The sequence below is a fragment of the Oncorhynchus keta genome, chromosome 2 (assembly GCF_023373465.1).
Source record: "Oncorhynchus keta strain PuntledgeMale-10-30-2019 chromosome 2, Oket_V2, whole genome shotgun sequence".
NCBI classification, from domain to species: domain Eukaryota; kingdom Metazoa; phylum Chordata; class Actinopteri; order Salmoniformes; family Salmonidae; genus Oncorhynchus; species Oncorhynchus keta.
Window position 1 is genome coordinate 64,931,247 of NC_068422.1, and position 14,844 is coordinate 64,946,090.

Here is a 14,844-nt window from a genome sequence, read left to right on the forward strand (position 1 = left end):
ACTGTTTATTATCTATGCATAGTCACTTTACAAATACCTCAACTAACCTTTACCCCCTCAAATTGTCTCGGTACCGGTACCCAGGGTAAATAGCCTCGTTAATGTAATTTTCTTGTCTTACTTTTTGATTTTATTTATTTTATCACTTTATTTTATTTTGTTAATATTTGCCTAACTCTATTTCTTGAACTGCCTTGTTGGTTAAGGGCTTGTAAGTAAGCATTTTACGGCAAGGTCTGCAACTGTTGTATTCGGCGCATGTGACTAATAACATTTGATTTAATTTGATTTATTGTGTTTGTCCACGCTTCACATATTCCACCCTGTTCTAAAATCTTTATTCCACTAAGATACAGGTTCATTATCTTCTCATTGTCTCACTTTCAAACGGTAGTAGTAAACACACAAGCCAACCATGTGGTCTTGATTAATCAGGTCCTATGTGGCCTCATGTGGAACAATGCACTGGTCAGGATGACCCACTGTCTGGAGCATTTTTATTGCCCTCAGTGATGTGCACCTTCCAGCCTTGGATTGACCACAAAGATGGCAGGGTTACATTTGCATCCAGATGAGCACCAACAGATCTTGCTGACAAAAAAAACAGAGGACATGTATGATGAGGCCTGCAACTTCTAAACCACGTGTGAAGAGCAACATTATGCGGTCACAAAAGGGAAATCAGGCGTGTGGGTGAGACATAGACCTTAAATTGAAACAGTTGTAGCCAATGAGTGGAGATTGGAGCCAATGAGTGGAAATGAGTGGAGATTGGTTGGCCACGTGTAATGGGTAAGGAGGCTCGCGAGACACTTTCTGTTTCCTGCGAGCCCCGGAGAACCCATGTGACAAGAGATGCCACATCTTCTAGCAGTATCCTGTCAACAGTCTGAACCATATCTATAACCGCCACAGAGCTCTTAGTAAGACCAGTAGGAGAAAATCTGGATTTTAGTGCCTTAAAGTTGGCTGATGGAATGGAAAGTTTCAGGGACAAGAAGGCTGAGATAGAAAAGAATCTTTAGAGATGACACAACTGAGGACGGTTTCCTGTTAAAACACTTACATGATACTAATAGTCCTCAGTTCATTTACCAAGTTATAGGCCTACTACACTTGAAGCTTCAAATACAAACCAACTTTTCATTTAAACTACCATTTACACTTGCGTTGTCCTGTGGCACAGCATCCTACCATTATATAGGCCAAGAATGAAGTATGAACAATGGTGTGCACTCTTTGAATGGGCACTAAATCTAAAACCTAAAAGCATTCTTCGGCTGTCCCCCTAGGATAACCCTTTGAAGAACCCGTTTTGGTTCCAGGTAGAACCCTTTCGACTTCCATGTAGAAACCTTTCCACAGAGTTTTACATGGAACTCAAAAGGGTTCTACCTGGAAGCAAAATGGGTTATGCTATGGGGACAGCCAAAGAACCCTTTATATATATATATATATATATATATATATATATATATATATATATATATTTTTTTTTTTTTTGTTTGTTTTTAAAAAAAAATTATTTTACCTTTATTTAACTAGGCAAGTCAGTTAAGAACACATTCTTATTTTCAATGACGGCCTAGTGGGTTAACTGCCTGTTCAGGGGCAGAACGACAGATTTGTACCTTGTCAGCTCGGGGTTTATGCAACCTTGTTACTAGTGATATATATATATATACTTAACCCATAATAATCCTATTTATACAGAAGTGATTCCAATTTCAGATTATGTGATTTTTATCTGCTCTATCAATGTCATTCTGTCAGTGTTCTGTATGTTCATGTTTTTATTGTAGCCTACCCCTGCCTGAAATGACATGAACAAAAATACAAAAAGGTAGACAACAATAAATAATATAGCATGACATGCAACTTGAATATGTAGTAAAATAACATAATATCAATCATTTAGACCTATTGAGCACTAACATTGAATTCTGTCTTAATTCAATTCACAATGGAAACACTGACAATTTACCTGCTAACAAGAACGTCGGCAAAAGGAAGCCGTAGAGCAGTCCACATACCACCTGAAGCTCCATGAGCGCGCGTCCCAAATGCACTGCTTAACTCCAGTCTACAGCCTCGCTGACATTCCTCGACGGAACGTTACATTCCACCCAATCAATTTTAATAAACCCAGTCCGCAATAATTGTTCATGGTTTTAAAACAGTCTTTTAAACCGAGAAAATAAAGCGGTGCGGTCATTCCACTAGACAGACATATGACTTCCAAAAGTATTTTTCAACTTTTTCAAGTTTCCAGAGTGATGGACCAATGCGGACTATTGCGGTTCTTGTTCTGTAAATCCGCAAGACATCTTCACCTCCTCACATTGCGGGGGTATAAAATGTATTCTCACGAAATTGTAAACAAAACTAACTACCAGCTCTCCCGTATTGAAACAACTCTCCTTTCTTGCCGCCCCTTGGACTGAACATTCCCTGTAAAGCAATATCTTCCCGGAAAAAGTGATTCACCAGTAGGCCTACTGCAACAGATGAACTGTTCTTTCAGTCGCTGTAAATCCAATTCACTCTCACTGGGTTGGTACTTCCTCTGAATTTTTTTCTCTCTTCATAACCTAACTAACAATTTTAATGTGTGTTTTCGAAAGCAACCTGTCCACGTGGAAGACTATCCCACAAGCATACCCAAATAATGTATGTTAATTTCGAAAGAAACGAATTAATTTTCAACCTATTCAGCTATTCTATATCATAGTTAACGCATGTGTGAAAATCTCACTGACAGCACCATCGCCTGCGATTTTCCTACTTGAGCAGATCGTCGTTTTGCGTTGACACATGACACTTACAAACTTTAGCCTATGGTAGGAAATTATAGGTGAAATATTGCTATGTGACACTCCTACAGCAACATGCTAATGAATAACCCTACCTTAACCGCGTAGTAAAACCAGTAGCCTATGAATTTTGAGATTATACTCCCGAAAACTCGTACTCGGTAATCTTTTGAAGAAGTTTCACACTGCTGTACCCTGCTTGAAATGGACTCTTCATTCTTCTAAATAAATATTGTCTGGTAAATCATTAGCGTCATCTAGCGGTACGCCAAGCCCAACTCATCACTCTCTCAATTCAATTCAAAAGCCTTTATTGGCATGGGAAACATGTGATAACATTGCCAAAGCAAGTGAGGTAGATAATATACAAAAGTGAAATAAACAATCAAAATTAACAGTAAGCGTTACACATACAGAAGTTTCAAAACAATAAAGACATTACAAATGTCATATTACGTATATATACAGTGTTGCAACGATGTACAAACGGTTAAGGGTACACAAGGGGAAATAAATAAGCATAAATATGGGTTGTATTTACAATGGTGTTTGTTCTTCACTGGTTGCCCTTTTCTTGTGGCAACAGGTCACAAATCTTGCTGCTGTGATGGCACACTGTGGAATTTCACCCAGTAGATATGGGAGTTTATCAAAATTGGGTTTGTTTTCAAATTCTTTGTGGATATGTGTAGTCTGAGGGAAATATGTGTCTCTAATATGGTCATACATTAGACAGGAGGTTGGGAAGTGCAGCTCAGTTTCCACCTCATTTTGTGGCCAGTGTGCACATAGCCTGTCTTCTCTTGAGAGCCATGTCTATCTACGGTGGCCTTTCTCAATGGCAAGGCTATGCTCACTGAGTCTGTATGTAACGGATGTGAAACGGCTAGCTTAGTTAGCGGTGTGCGCTAAATAGCGTTTCAATCGGTTACGTCACTTGCTCTGAGACCTTGAAGTAGTATTTCCCACTCCGCGGCTTTTGTGGAGCGATGGGTAACGATGCTTCGAGGGTGACTGTTGTCGTTGTGTGCAGAAGGTCCCTGGTTCGCGCCCGGGTATGGGCGAGGGGACGGTTTAAAATTATACTGTTACATGTACATAGTCAAAGCCTTCCTTAAGTTTGGGTCAGTCACAGTGGTCAGGTATTCTGCCACTGTGTACTCTCTGTTTAGGGCCAAATAGCATTCTAGTTTGCTCTGTTTTTTTTTGTCAATAGTTTCCAATGTGTCAAGTAATTACCTTTTTGTTTTCTCATGATTTGATTGGGTCTAATTGTGCTGCTGTCCTGGGGCTCTATGGGGTGTGTTTGTGTTTGTGAACAGAGCTCTCTCTCTCTCTCTCTCTCTCTCTCTCTCTCTCTCTCTCTCTCTCTCTCCCTCTCTCTCTCTCACACACACACACACACACACAGAAAACCCTCTTCAAATAATTTCCATAAAAAAAGAGGAAGCAGTCAGATAATCACACTACTTAACTCATAGATATCCAGAATGCATGACCTACAATAATCTCAAATTACATGGCCAACCATCACCAACTCAAATATTGAGAAATAACATAGCTTTGACCTACCCTACCGTACAATAAACACTACATATTTTCACTGCATGCAAATACAAATTATTACATGAGGGAAACTAGTAAAAAGAAGGGGGAAAAAGCAACCACCGTTGCACAAGAAAACAGAATCCTACTCACTACTTCACGTTGTCATCCGGGAGAACCGAGCAACTGGCTCGCGCGGTAATGTCCAGATGCGATACAGCTCTTGTCAAATTGATGTATAAAAAAAATGTTTTCGAATGTTTGCTAATCCTAACTCTTTTCCTAACCTTTAACCATAATCTCCAAACCTACTTTAATGCTCCTAACATACTGCGTAAATGATCCTGAACCTGCTACGGCTCAACTCTAACGCAATCAACGCTAATCATGAATATAATCCCATCAATCACACAACAGTTTCTAACTACATACTGTACTGTCATTTGAGACAAGCCTTATCACAACTGATTCGTTCAAAAAAGGTGAGGTACTGACCAATCATTAAACAAATCTATTTGAAACGGGGCGGGAGGAGGCTTTGTGAAGGTCCATTTCGTGTCCATTTCGCGCGAAAGTGTGTTGATGTTCTGGTCATAGAGACTTTGATCAAGCCTGCATATATACCTCGATGGCTGAAGCTGCTGAGTTTGAATTTTATCGTTCGTCTTTCCTGACCAGAAGAGAATTGTGTGGTTCTAGATTTGACATCATTATGTCTCAGGCGCGGGTCACCGATTTTTACGTCCAGAGAAAGAAAGATGCTAGTGGGGCTGCGCATGGTGATGGCAATTTAACCCAAATTGTGGACACTGTAACAAGTCATCCCAGCACAATATCAACTCGGTCGAAAAGCAAGAATGCAGCATCTACAACAAATGTTGAAAACAGTGTACAAGAGGAGTTTTGGAGGGTTATTGACGAGGCGACTTCGGTCAATAAGGTGGAGAGCGTGTCTCCTGTGCTGGCGAGGACTAACTCGGAAAAACAAACCCTTTTCTCCAGCCCTCGTACTCCCAAGAGGACTTCTACAGATGCTGAGTTCGATCTTGGATCAGCTGTATTTTCAGCCACTGCTGACCATAAAATCGCAAAGAAGCGTCTTCGGATCGAGGCAAGAAAACATGGCATCGCTGCAGGGACAAGTCCTGGGCCGGTTAAAGTTGTGAAGAAGGAGGTCAGGAAGAAATTGATTCTCTTCGAAGATGACGAAAAGGTAATGTTGGCTTAATAATGGCATATTTTCGTAGGCCGCCATGGTGTCATTTTAATGTTTTTATTTTGATAAACTGCGTAAATTAAAGTGTGTGTGTGTGTGTGGTAAACACAGGCTTAGATCTCATAACTACGTGTTGTTCTAAGACAATCTTCATCAAAATAACGTCACTTCTACGTAGGCTAATCAAAACGAGTATAACGGCGTAATAAAGGTCATGTTAACTGACTGATATTATAGTCATAAGCTAACACCATTTACAGCTTTTAGGGCAACAAACTGGCGACCTATTTCTAGAAATAACAACCTAGCAAGCCTGGTCCAGAATGGTTAACTAGCTATTTATCATAAGCTAGACACAACAGACCTCACAACAATTCATTTTTATTTTCCTAGTTTGGCTACTACTAGCTAAATAATTTGAAGACATTGAAGGGGGCTGAAAATGTACAAGTCACTACTTAATCTTTTATTTTTTAGGCAACCCAGCCTCTGGCTAAAGATGTCCTGCAGGTACCCTATTCACTACCTGTTGATAAAGAATCAAAGAATTTAGTCAATTGCAGTGCCAACCATTCTCCAACGGGCAAACCACATGTTCAGGGCAGCTCAAAACCAAAAGAGGGGCACAAGGTACAGTATTGTTGGTGGCATATGCTTTCACCTCTGCTCTTCGCTGTTAAGTCTACACACCTGGCCACAATTCAATTCTATGGGAGAATGTTTCATTTTATCCCCTCAAGTCATACCATAATGGACAGCATCCTCACATGTTTCAATGGTATTGATTTATTTATTTTTTTAAATGATTTTTCCCCTACTACATCAGACTTTCTCCAAAGAGGATGTTGTAGCACTCAAGTTCCAACTTCAGAAGATCAAGGACCAGACACGGAAAGCTGAGAACCTGCCCTCTACGGCCACAGGGTCTACTGCCCCAGACCTGAAGACAAAGCTAGCCCGTGTCAAAGAGCTTGCTGCTAAGGCACAACATCGGAAGGCGGAGAGGTTGGCAGAGGCCAGATCTACTGAGGACAATAATTGCCCAATAACCGAGGATGGGTGAGGATGAAACAATTATTTAAATTATAGACAATCTTAAATTCGGCCAGGGTGGGTGAAGCTCAAAATAGTGACATTTGATGCAGGTCTTTGTTGGGAAACAGTGTTATTTGAAAAGAGGCTGCTGTAGTGGCTTTGACTATAACTCATCCATTGTCCTGATCTGTAATATGCTCTTTTTCAGAGATAAGCTCCCAGCCTATCAGCGGTACCATACTCTTGCCCAGGATACTCCCCCTGGCCTCACCCTGCCCTTCAAGTACAAAATGCTTGCTGGAATGTTCCGTAGCATGGACACCATAGTGGGAATGCTTTTCAACCGCTCAGAGACTGTTACCTTTGCCAAAGTGAAGCAGGGTGTCCAGGACATGATGCACAAGTATGGAGCAAACTACACTGGTCTAATTGGATTATTAGAATTCCATGGGAAAGAGCAGCAGAAATATGAATCACTTTTTATTTCACAGGCGTTTTGAAGAGACCCATGTGGGCCAGATTAAGACGGTCTATCCTACTGCCTACCATTTCCGTCAGGAGAGAAACATTCCTACCTTCAGTGCTACAGTGAAGAAGTCTAGCTACCAGCTCACAGTGGAGCCTGTCATTGAAGCTGGTGAGGGGATGGTCTCATGATGCTTTGTATTCTTTCAACACAGATGAGTGTATTTTAAATAACTGCTGATCTGAGTCTCTCTTGATGTCTGTTTTTGTTCCTCAGATAAGAGCAAGGCAGTGCTGGCTGCTTCCCGCCTGTTAGAGAGGCGACGTATCTTCCACCAAAACCTAATCAACATTGTGAAAGGGCATCATAAGGTAGGCACCATTTATAAGATAATATTTTGTAACTGTATACTTTGAGTTGACCTGACTTGGGAACCAATCTGTATATGTTGTCTTTAGGCGTTCCTTGCCAAGTTGAATCCTCCTATTAGAGTCCCAGATGACAAGCTTACTCGCTGGCACCCTCGCTTCAATGTGGATGAGGTGCCCAATGTCCTGCCCGGTGAGCTACCCCAGCCTCCACGGGGAGCTGAGAAGCTAAGCACTGCCCAGGAGGTTCTGGACAAGGCCCGCTCCATGATGACCCCCAAGGTACTTACTGACCTGTCGGTCCTAAAATCTCCTTTACACATCCAACCCTTAAAACACACAGTCAAATGCTGTTGTTTTATCTATATAACTGTATGATGAAGACACTAGCCACTTTATATTGTGTACTTCCATTTTATTGCACTGTTGCAGGAGCTTGCAAGTAAGCATTTCACTGCATATATTATACTTGCTGTAAACTCTGTACCTGCTGAATAAACCTTGATTGGATTGGGCTTTACTTTGATGGGCATTCATTTCAATGGAATTGTTTGGTATTCATTTTGCTCTTTCCAGGTGGAGAAAGCACTGGCCAACATGGTTCTGAAGACCGCAGAGATGGTCTGTGTAAAAGAGCAAGAGCCTGTTCCACAAACTCCCGTAGCTCCTGCTGAAACTAACAGTGCCCTCAAAGGAGTGTCTCAGTCCCTGCTGGAGAGGGTAGGTCACCTTCCTGTTTGACTTAGGACACATAAATGTGTGTATGTAGTACTTATGCCCTGTAGTACTATGCCCTATGCAGTGAGGACTGGGACTGACCCCTCTCTTTTGTTGTAGATCCGAGCAAAGCAGGCTCAGAAGCTCCAAGCTGCCTTGACCCGGAACCCTCAGCAGGAGGAGCGCCTTGTGATGATGTCACGGCTGGAGGAACTGGCTCGGATCCTGCGTAACGTCTTTGTGGCAGAGAAGAAACCCGCACTGATCATGGAGGTGGCCTGTAACCGGATGGTCTCTAGTTACCGCTCTGCCATGAGCATGGGTGAGTCATCTGAAGAAATGCCTGATGAAATCCTATATTAACTTTTAAAAACATCCATTGGTTTTCAGTGTATTCGTTTTGACATTGGCCAACATTTTTTTTAAGGTGATATGGAGCTGCACCTTCGCCTGCTGGCAGAACTGACTTCTGAATGGCTTACAATTCACACAATTAGAAACGACTTCTATCTCAAGTTGAACAAGACCATGGACCTGAATGTGGTACTGGAGAAGCTGAAGCAGAAGACCAAAGAGGAAGAAAGCCTGTGAAGCTTAAAAGCTATGATTTTCAATGTGTAATTTGAATAGAGACATATTGTCCTGCGTACGCATATATATATATATATATATATATATTTGTGACTTCAAGTCTTTGATTATTGCACAATGCATGGCTGGTTTTAAGCAAGTAAAATAACTTGTACCAATTCAATAACAATGTGTAATTTTTGTATAGATTAACACTGCAATGATTTTGTCAATTTTAACACAGACTCATTTTGTGGGTGGTTTTACAGTTGCGGGAGACTGTTTCTGGTTGATTAGGTAGTATGACACCGTTGTCTTAATTCTGAAACAAAAACCTTTCTAGTTACCCTTGTTAAACTGCCTTTTTTGCTTGCACAGATTTCCAACAAGCAGGTTCTTATTCTGTAGTGCACATGTTTCTCCAATGTGAACAGTTTATTTTTATTCTGCAGAAGTTTGAAACAATTAGCCAGTCACGGTGAAACAAGTATACTGACAAAATGACTCATAATTGCACCAGTACATAACAGAAGGCATCTTTAGACATGGATACTTATTGCATATAAATGAGGGCTAGCACAACTAATGGTTATAGATGAAGACAGTAATGAAAATAACAGCACATTGATGGGTACACGCAGATGGTCTATATTGACAAAGCTGTGACTGCTCAAACAATAGAAATGCCAATAAGGAAGATACACGTGCAACATTAAGTTTCTCAGAATGCCACATTTAAATCATTTAACCATTATTCTACCAGTTAAATTGGCTGAGAACACATTCTCATATACAGCACCGACTAAGAGGAGGTGAATGATTAGGTGATCATGGTGTGAGGGCCAGATTGGGAATTTAGCCAGGCCACCGGGGTTAACACCCAATTAACGATAAGTGCCATGTGCTCTTTATAGTGACCAGAGTCAGGACACCTGTTTAACATCCCATACAAAAGACGGCACCCTACACAGGGCAATGTCCCCAATCACTGCCCTGGGGCATTTTTTAAGACCAGAGGAAAAGTGCCTCCTCCTGGCCCTCCAATACCACTTCCAGCAGCATCTGGTCACCCATCCAGGGACAACCCTGCTTAGCTTCAGAGGCAAGCCAGCCAGCTGGCACTTCCTATTGGCATTTTTTTGTTATTTCTCTCATCTACACCTCAGTATTTTGGGTCAGTATTTTGAACCAATGTAAGAATAAGTGGCTTTTCAATTGCACATCGTTATCAAAGAAGCCTCAAGTAATTTGACAAGAGTTCCATACAAAAAAAGGTTCATCTCACATGAACCGGTTTTGGGAAGAGAGAATCCTCTCGCCTCTTTCTCTATGGTACGCTTCCTGCTTTCGCCAGTCCACCCATTATGCCATCATTGACTTGAATGGGGACGCCCGTTCTATTCACATGATGGCACGTGGAGGAGAGGAGAAAAGTGTGTGTAAAAATGTTTTTGTTGTTGCTGCTATTCGAACAGTTATTACAGTGACCGTGGTCATTTGGATGGCCAAATAGTCTTCCAAAATTCCATAACCGTCACAGACGTACTATGTATACTTATGAATTGAATGGCATTTGCTTTATAGTTCATAGAAATGCTTTGGAAAGTTTACCTGTAACAAAAATGTAACCCAAAAAAAGGTCTCCATCACAATTCATTACAGTTGGGTAGGAACTGTGTGTTCTAAACCATACTGAATGGAACACTTGGAATTGTTTTGACCTCAATACTGCACCAGGGAGAAGAGGGTATTTGGCTTCAGCTTTTCCACCCCGTTGAGCTCTTTGAGCTCAATGATCACCATGCAGCCCATTACCTCTGCATTCTGTTTCTTCATGAGCTCACAGGCAGCACACAGGGTTCCTGACAAACAGTAGAGAAAGTTAGGTAGAGTACTACTGAGTAATAGAGGCATTTGTCAAACAAAGACGGGTGCCAATTAAACACAATTCCCTTAGTTGAATCAATATACATTTTTATCTGCCATACTGTCCACTTATTTGTACAAAATACATCCCATGAACAGTGAAATGCCTCACCTCCAGTGGCTAGTAGATCATCGATGAGCAGCACTTTCTCTCCTGGAGCCACTGCATCCTCCTGGACCTCAACCTCGGCCTGATGAAGGAATATTAATTGAAAAGGAATGTTATAAACAAATAGCAGGTTCCAATACATATGTACTTTTCAGAGGCTAGGAGCTGTGATATGAAAGGACAGAAGGGTGTAGGAGGTAATACAGCGGTCATCATCAGCCAATTTCACCTCTCCATACTCCAGTTTGTATGCCACAGACACTGTAGGCCCTGGGAGCTTCCCCTTCTTCCGGACCAGCACAAATCCCACTCCTAACCTCTGGGCTAGAAGGGGTCCGAAGAGAAATCCCCGAGCATCCAGACCTACAGGACATAGATCCAGCTGTTAGAACACAGTGACCATCCATGGTGTTGAAGGAATTATGTGGTTAAATGACAGCTGCAACCTTCGATGAGCTCAGAATTGCCTAATTCCCAGACAGCAAGAGAACTGGGGAGCTGCATGGTGTCCTCTGTGACACATGCGCCAGCCCCATTGCTTCTCATGTTAATGTTCCTCAGGAGCTGCATATGACAGTGACTGCTTTTACACAGGCAGCCCAATTCTGATATTTTATCCACCAATTGGTCCTTTGACCAATCACATCAGATCTTTCTCAGAACTGATCTGATTGGCCAAAATACCAAATTGGGCTGCCTGTCTAAACGCAGCCATGGGGATGACTCACCGACAATCAGTTCTACTTGGGGATGAGTCTGCCTCACATGTTCCTCAAAAAGATCGATGACTGCGGTCAATGCACCCGGGTCTTTGAGAATTGGACAGATGTCTCTGTGACACACAAAAATACATTCACATTAGCTGTTGAAATAAATATTCGAACTAGTTCTCTCGTAAAATGTATCTTCTATCGAGCATTTCAACACAGCTAGTTAGCTACTACAAAATAGTATTACACGCATGCACGTTATTTAGAATAGAAAGCTAGCATTGCAGAGATGGCTAGCTATCTAATTCAGCACATGAACGTAACGCCAGCTAGGTTTATCGCGACAATCTATCATTCACTACCTAATAGTTACCTGAAAAGTATTCCTTTGCTTGGGAAATCAGGAAAAGGTCTTATGTGTTTGGTGACCAGATCTAATTTAGCTTCTCTCGTGTGGACTGCCATGGCTGAGAGTTAACTTCCTGTGGAATCGTCTGTGTGGACTTTGAGGCAAAAGGTCAGATGCCTGGCGACAACATCCGGGTCGTGACTAGTTACCGCAGCCACAAAGTCAGAAACTCAGCCTGTTTGTACAATGTATCTTTTTAAAATCAGACGTTGAAACTAACCTTAAATTAGATATATATGCTATCTAGGTGGAAACCCCAAACCCGTGCTGTTCGTTGACTTCGAGACATCAATTGGGGCGGCAAGGTAGCCTAGTGGTCAGAGCGTTGGACTAGCAGCCGAAAGGTTGCAAGTTCAAATCCCGAGCTGACAAGGTACAAATCTGTCGTTCTGCCCCTGAACAGGCAGTTAACCCACTGTTCCTAGGCCGTCATTGAAAATAAGAATTTCTTAACTTGCCTAGTTAAATAAAGGTCTAATAATAAAATTGGGTATTCACTTGATTCCCCAGCCACAAAGTCAGAATAAACTGCCTTTATCGTAAAAATGTATGACAACAAAAATGAGCTAATTTCGGGTTAGCACTGTGCTTAAGGTTACGTTTAAATAATATATACACACACTGTAGAAATAGGCGGGATTTAGCTATAATATAATTGTCATCAATAATAATATTATTATTCCTCTCATAATAGTGTGAGGAATGCCGAGGCTTCACAGAGTGGAAGAGATTTCCAGTGGCTATAATACTCGGGCTGGTTCAGACTTGCCCTGTACAAGATCATCAGCAGACTTCATCACCATAATTTACCATCGTCTGACCAGTTCCCTCCGCTCAAGCCACGAACTGATGACCCTCTCCATCTGCAAAGCATGAAGCAAAGACTTGGCCTCTATAGGTCATGATATATTGCTTGTTTATTTGTTTTTTGTTTTTGTTTACGATGCGATTTCTATTATAAAAAGCGCTCGAAGTTTAATAAATTATTATTGATATGACTTTGTGACAGTCGCGACAGTGACGACCCATCGATTGACGCAGAAATCTTCAATCTGCCGCCCACTAGAAAACATCTGTTAAGATTAAGAACATTTTGAAAAACAACGTTGCATAAAAATGAAACATTGTTTTATTCTAGTTAAAACAGTTTGTTGTTGTTGCCGTATTTCAATGTCTTCCACAGTAGTGTATAAGTAAGTAAAGAGAGAGAAAACATCTACGGAGATGGCATCATTTAAAAAAAGCTATTGCAAATCAGCTTAATTCAATTAATAATCATATGGTACCCAGAAAGCATTCATCCCATTTTAACGTCCTCCATTCAAACCATATGTTGTTCTGTTTCAACATTACAAGTTAAAAACTAATAGAAATTCAAGTTGAATTTCTGAAAATGGCACTTCATCAAGGCAGCGTCTTCGCTGACATCCTCCCTTTTCCCAGGATGGCGCTGAAACAGATAGCTAATGCGGCCAGTCACACTTCCACGGCTGTGAATTGTGGGCTTTAAGGCATTTTCCTAACTTTTCACATCCTGGAGGTGCTCAGTTCTGTCAGTGAAATAAACCACAGAAAACATTCTTACACATTCATGCACCTGAGCTGAACATGATTAAAATGATGTTCTCAAAGGAAACCACATGGGGGAGCTGCTGCTACACTCGCGATACACAGATCTCAGAATCATGGACAAACTGCTTCAGCAATGAGCATACAAAGAAAGCAATGTTCATTTTTAGCTGTTTTGTAAAAACCAAAACCAATGAGACAGACACTCCCTATTTTTTTCCAAAAGCAGCTAAAACCCACAGGAACAGTTGCTGAGACAAAAGGTCCAAGAATCACACTGCTGTGTTTTTCCACAAATAACAATAAGATAGTCTATTATTTTACGAACAAAGGGAAGGAAAATAACTCTGGTAAACAGATCTGAAATTGTGCCCACATAGTTTACTGAAAACATTCAGCATTATAAAAAGATAAAGGAAATGAGAAAAGGAGTCACTACAACAAGATCTTAATCAATTTCCTTTCTAAAATAATTTTCTTTGAGAAAGAACACACAAGTCAGAGATGTTAACACTGAAAACAAAAGCCACAGAACAATACTATGAAACAAAATGTATTATATCAAACAAGTTAAAGGAGGCTACATGGGGAATGGACATTCTGTGTAGTATTGATCTTACCATGACAGCCATGTCACACTTATTGAGCTGGGGCACACCTGGTACCAGACCCTTCTTATGCTTCTCTACCACTGCTGTGATCCGACTCAGTGCATCCTGGTACTCCTTAGTCACAGCACTGCAGAGAAACACTCAGACGTAAGTAGTTGTGCAAAACACTCACCACACATACAAACATAACATTCAGTCAATATTGGCATGTGGTCACACCATCCAGAATTACAACAGCGCAGTAAAGGCATACGGCTACATCTTGTATTCACACACTAACACAGATGCACAGATTCACCTAAAATGTCTGAACAGGCATGAGGCTCTCCAATCAAAGCTTGGTCAAGGACAAACACTCAGGTTTTCACCTTCTCCCAAACACACAACACACCAATAGCGTGGTTATACAATTTAACATAGAGAATAGATGTCAGTCACAGCACATACACAGAAGGTCACTGCTCACACAAATGCACATTCACACACAAACACACAACACACCAATAGCGTGGTTATACAATTTAACATAGAGAATAGATGTCAGTCACAGCACATACACAGAAGGTCACTGCTCACACAAATGCACATTCACACACAAACACAGCAGGCCTACAATATAGACCAGTGTAAAACAATCTCTGTATGATTAGTAAAACATTTTTCATAAATCAGTTTCATAAATCTGCAGCTTAGTCTTCCATGTGCTGTACAGCCTAAAATGACGATTATCATTGTATGACACCTGCCTGCCTTTAAACAACTGATGTAATCCATAGCGAA

At 41.2% G+C, this 14,844-nt stretch overlaps 3 protein-coding genes across 5 annotated transcripts in view; 1 reads left to right on the top strand and 2 right to left on the bottom strand.

Annotated features, from left to right (window-relative positions):
• LOC118394145 (piezo-type mechanosensitive ion channel component 1) overlaps window positions 1–3,014 on the bottom strand; it is a 72,273-nt gene extending 69,259 nt beyond the window's left edge. For 2 of the 3 annotated variants that reach the window (XM_052480554.1, XM_052480550.1), the window contains exon 1: window positions 1,985–3,013. In XM_052480554.1, the coding sequence (XP_052336514.1) occupies window positions 1,985–2,048 (64 nt within the window). In that variant the 5' untranslated portion in view covers window positions 2,049–3,013. Of the gene's footprint in view, window positions 1–1,984 lie in introns of all 3 variants that reach the window. The other variant, XM_052480553.1, reaches the window with a different exon arrangement.
• Window positions 3,015–4,511: 1,497 nt separating this feature from the next.
• LOC118394146 (DNA replication factor Cdt1-like) lies at window positions 4,512–8,216 on the top strand. Its single transcript, XM_035787385.2, has 8 exons — window positions 4,512–5,571; window positions 6,052–6,204; window positions 6,401–6,633; window positions 6,818–7,012; window positions 7,101–7,246; window positions 7,352–7,446; window positions 7,534–7,725; window positions 8,020–8,216. Exons 1-8 carry the CDS (start codon window positions 4,987–4,989, stop codon window positions 8,182–8,184), a joined length of 1,764 nt encoding a protein of 587 aa, XP_035643278.1. The 5' UTR covers window positions 4,512–4,986; the 3' UTR covers window positions 8,185–8,216.
• Window positions 8,217–8,299: 83 nt separating this feature from the next.
• On the bottom strand, window positions 8,300–12,016 carry LOC118393772 (adenine phosphoribosyltransferase). Its single transcript, XM_035786821.2, has 6 exons — window positions 11,849–12,016; window positions 11,494–11,597; window positions 10,995–11,128; window positions 10,769–10,847; window positions 10,546–10,592; window positions 8,300–8,438 (listed from the first exon to the last, which is right to left on the bottom strand). Exons 1-6 carry the CDS (start codon window positions 11,938–11,940, stop codon window positions 8,331–8,333), a joined length of 564 nt encoding a protein of 187 aa, XP_035642714.1. The 5' UTR covers window positions 11,941–12,016; the 3' UTR covers window positions 8,300–8,330.
• Between the last annotated feature and the right edge of the window lie 2,828 nt (window positions 12,017–14,844).

Bases quoted from the DNA above. Each gene is read 5' to 3' on its own strand.
- LOC118394146 (XM_035787385.2), top strand. From the start codon at position 4,987: ATGGCTGAAGCTGCTGAGTTTGAATTTTATCGTTCGTCTTTCCTGACC. The intron at 7,013-7,100 runs GTATGGAGCAAA...TTTATTTCACAG, and splicing joins GTCCAGGACATGATGCACAA to GCGTTTTGAAGAGACCCATG. The intron at 7,726-8,019 runs GTACTTACTGAC...TGCTCTTTCCAG, and splicing joins GCTCCATGATGACCCCCAAG to GTGGAGAAAGCACTGGCCAA.
- LOC118393772 (XM_035786821.2), bottom strand. From the start codon at position 11,940: ATGGCAGTCCACACGAGAGAAGCTAAATTAGATCTGGTCACCAAACAC. The intron at 10,848-10,994 runs GTGAAATTGGCT...TTCCTTCATCAG, and splicing joins ACAAACTGGAGTATGGAGAG to GCCGAGGTTGAGGTCCAGGA. The intron at 10,593-10,768 runs GTGAGGCATTTC...ACTGTTTGTCAG, and splicing joins TGATCTACTAGCCACTGGAG to GAACCCTGTGTGCTGCCTGT.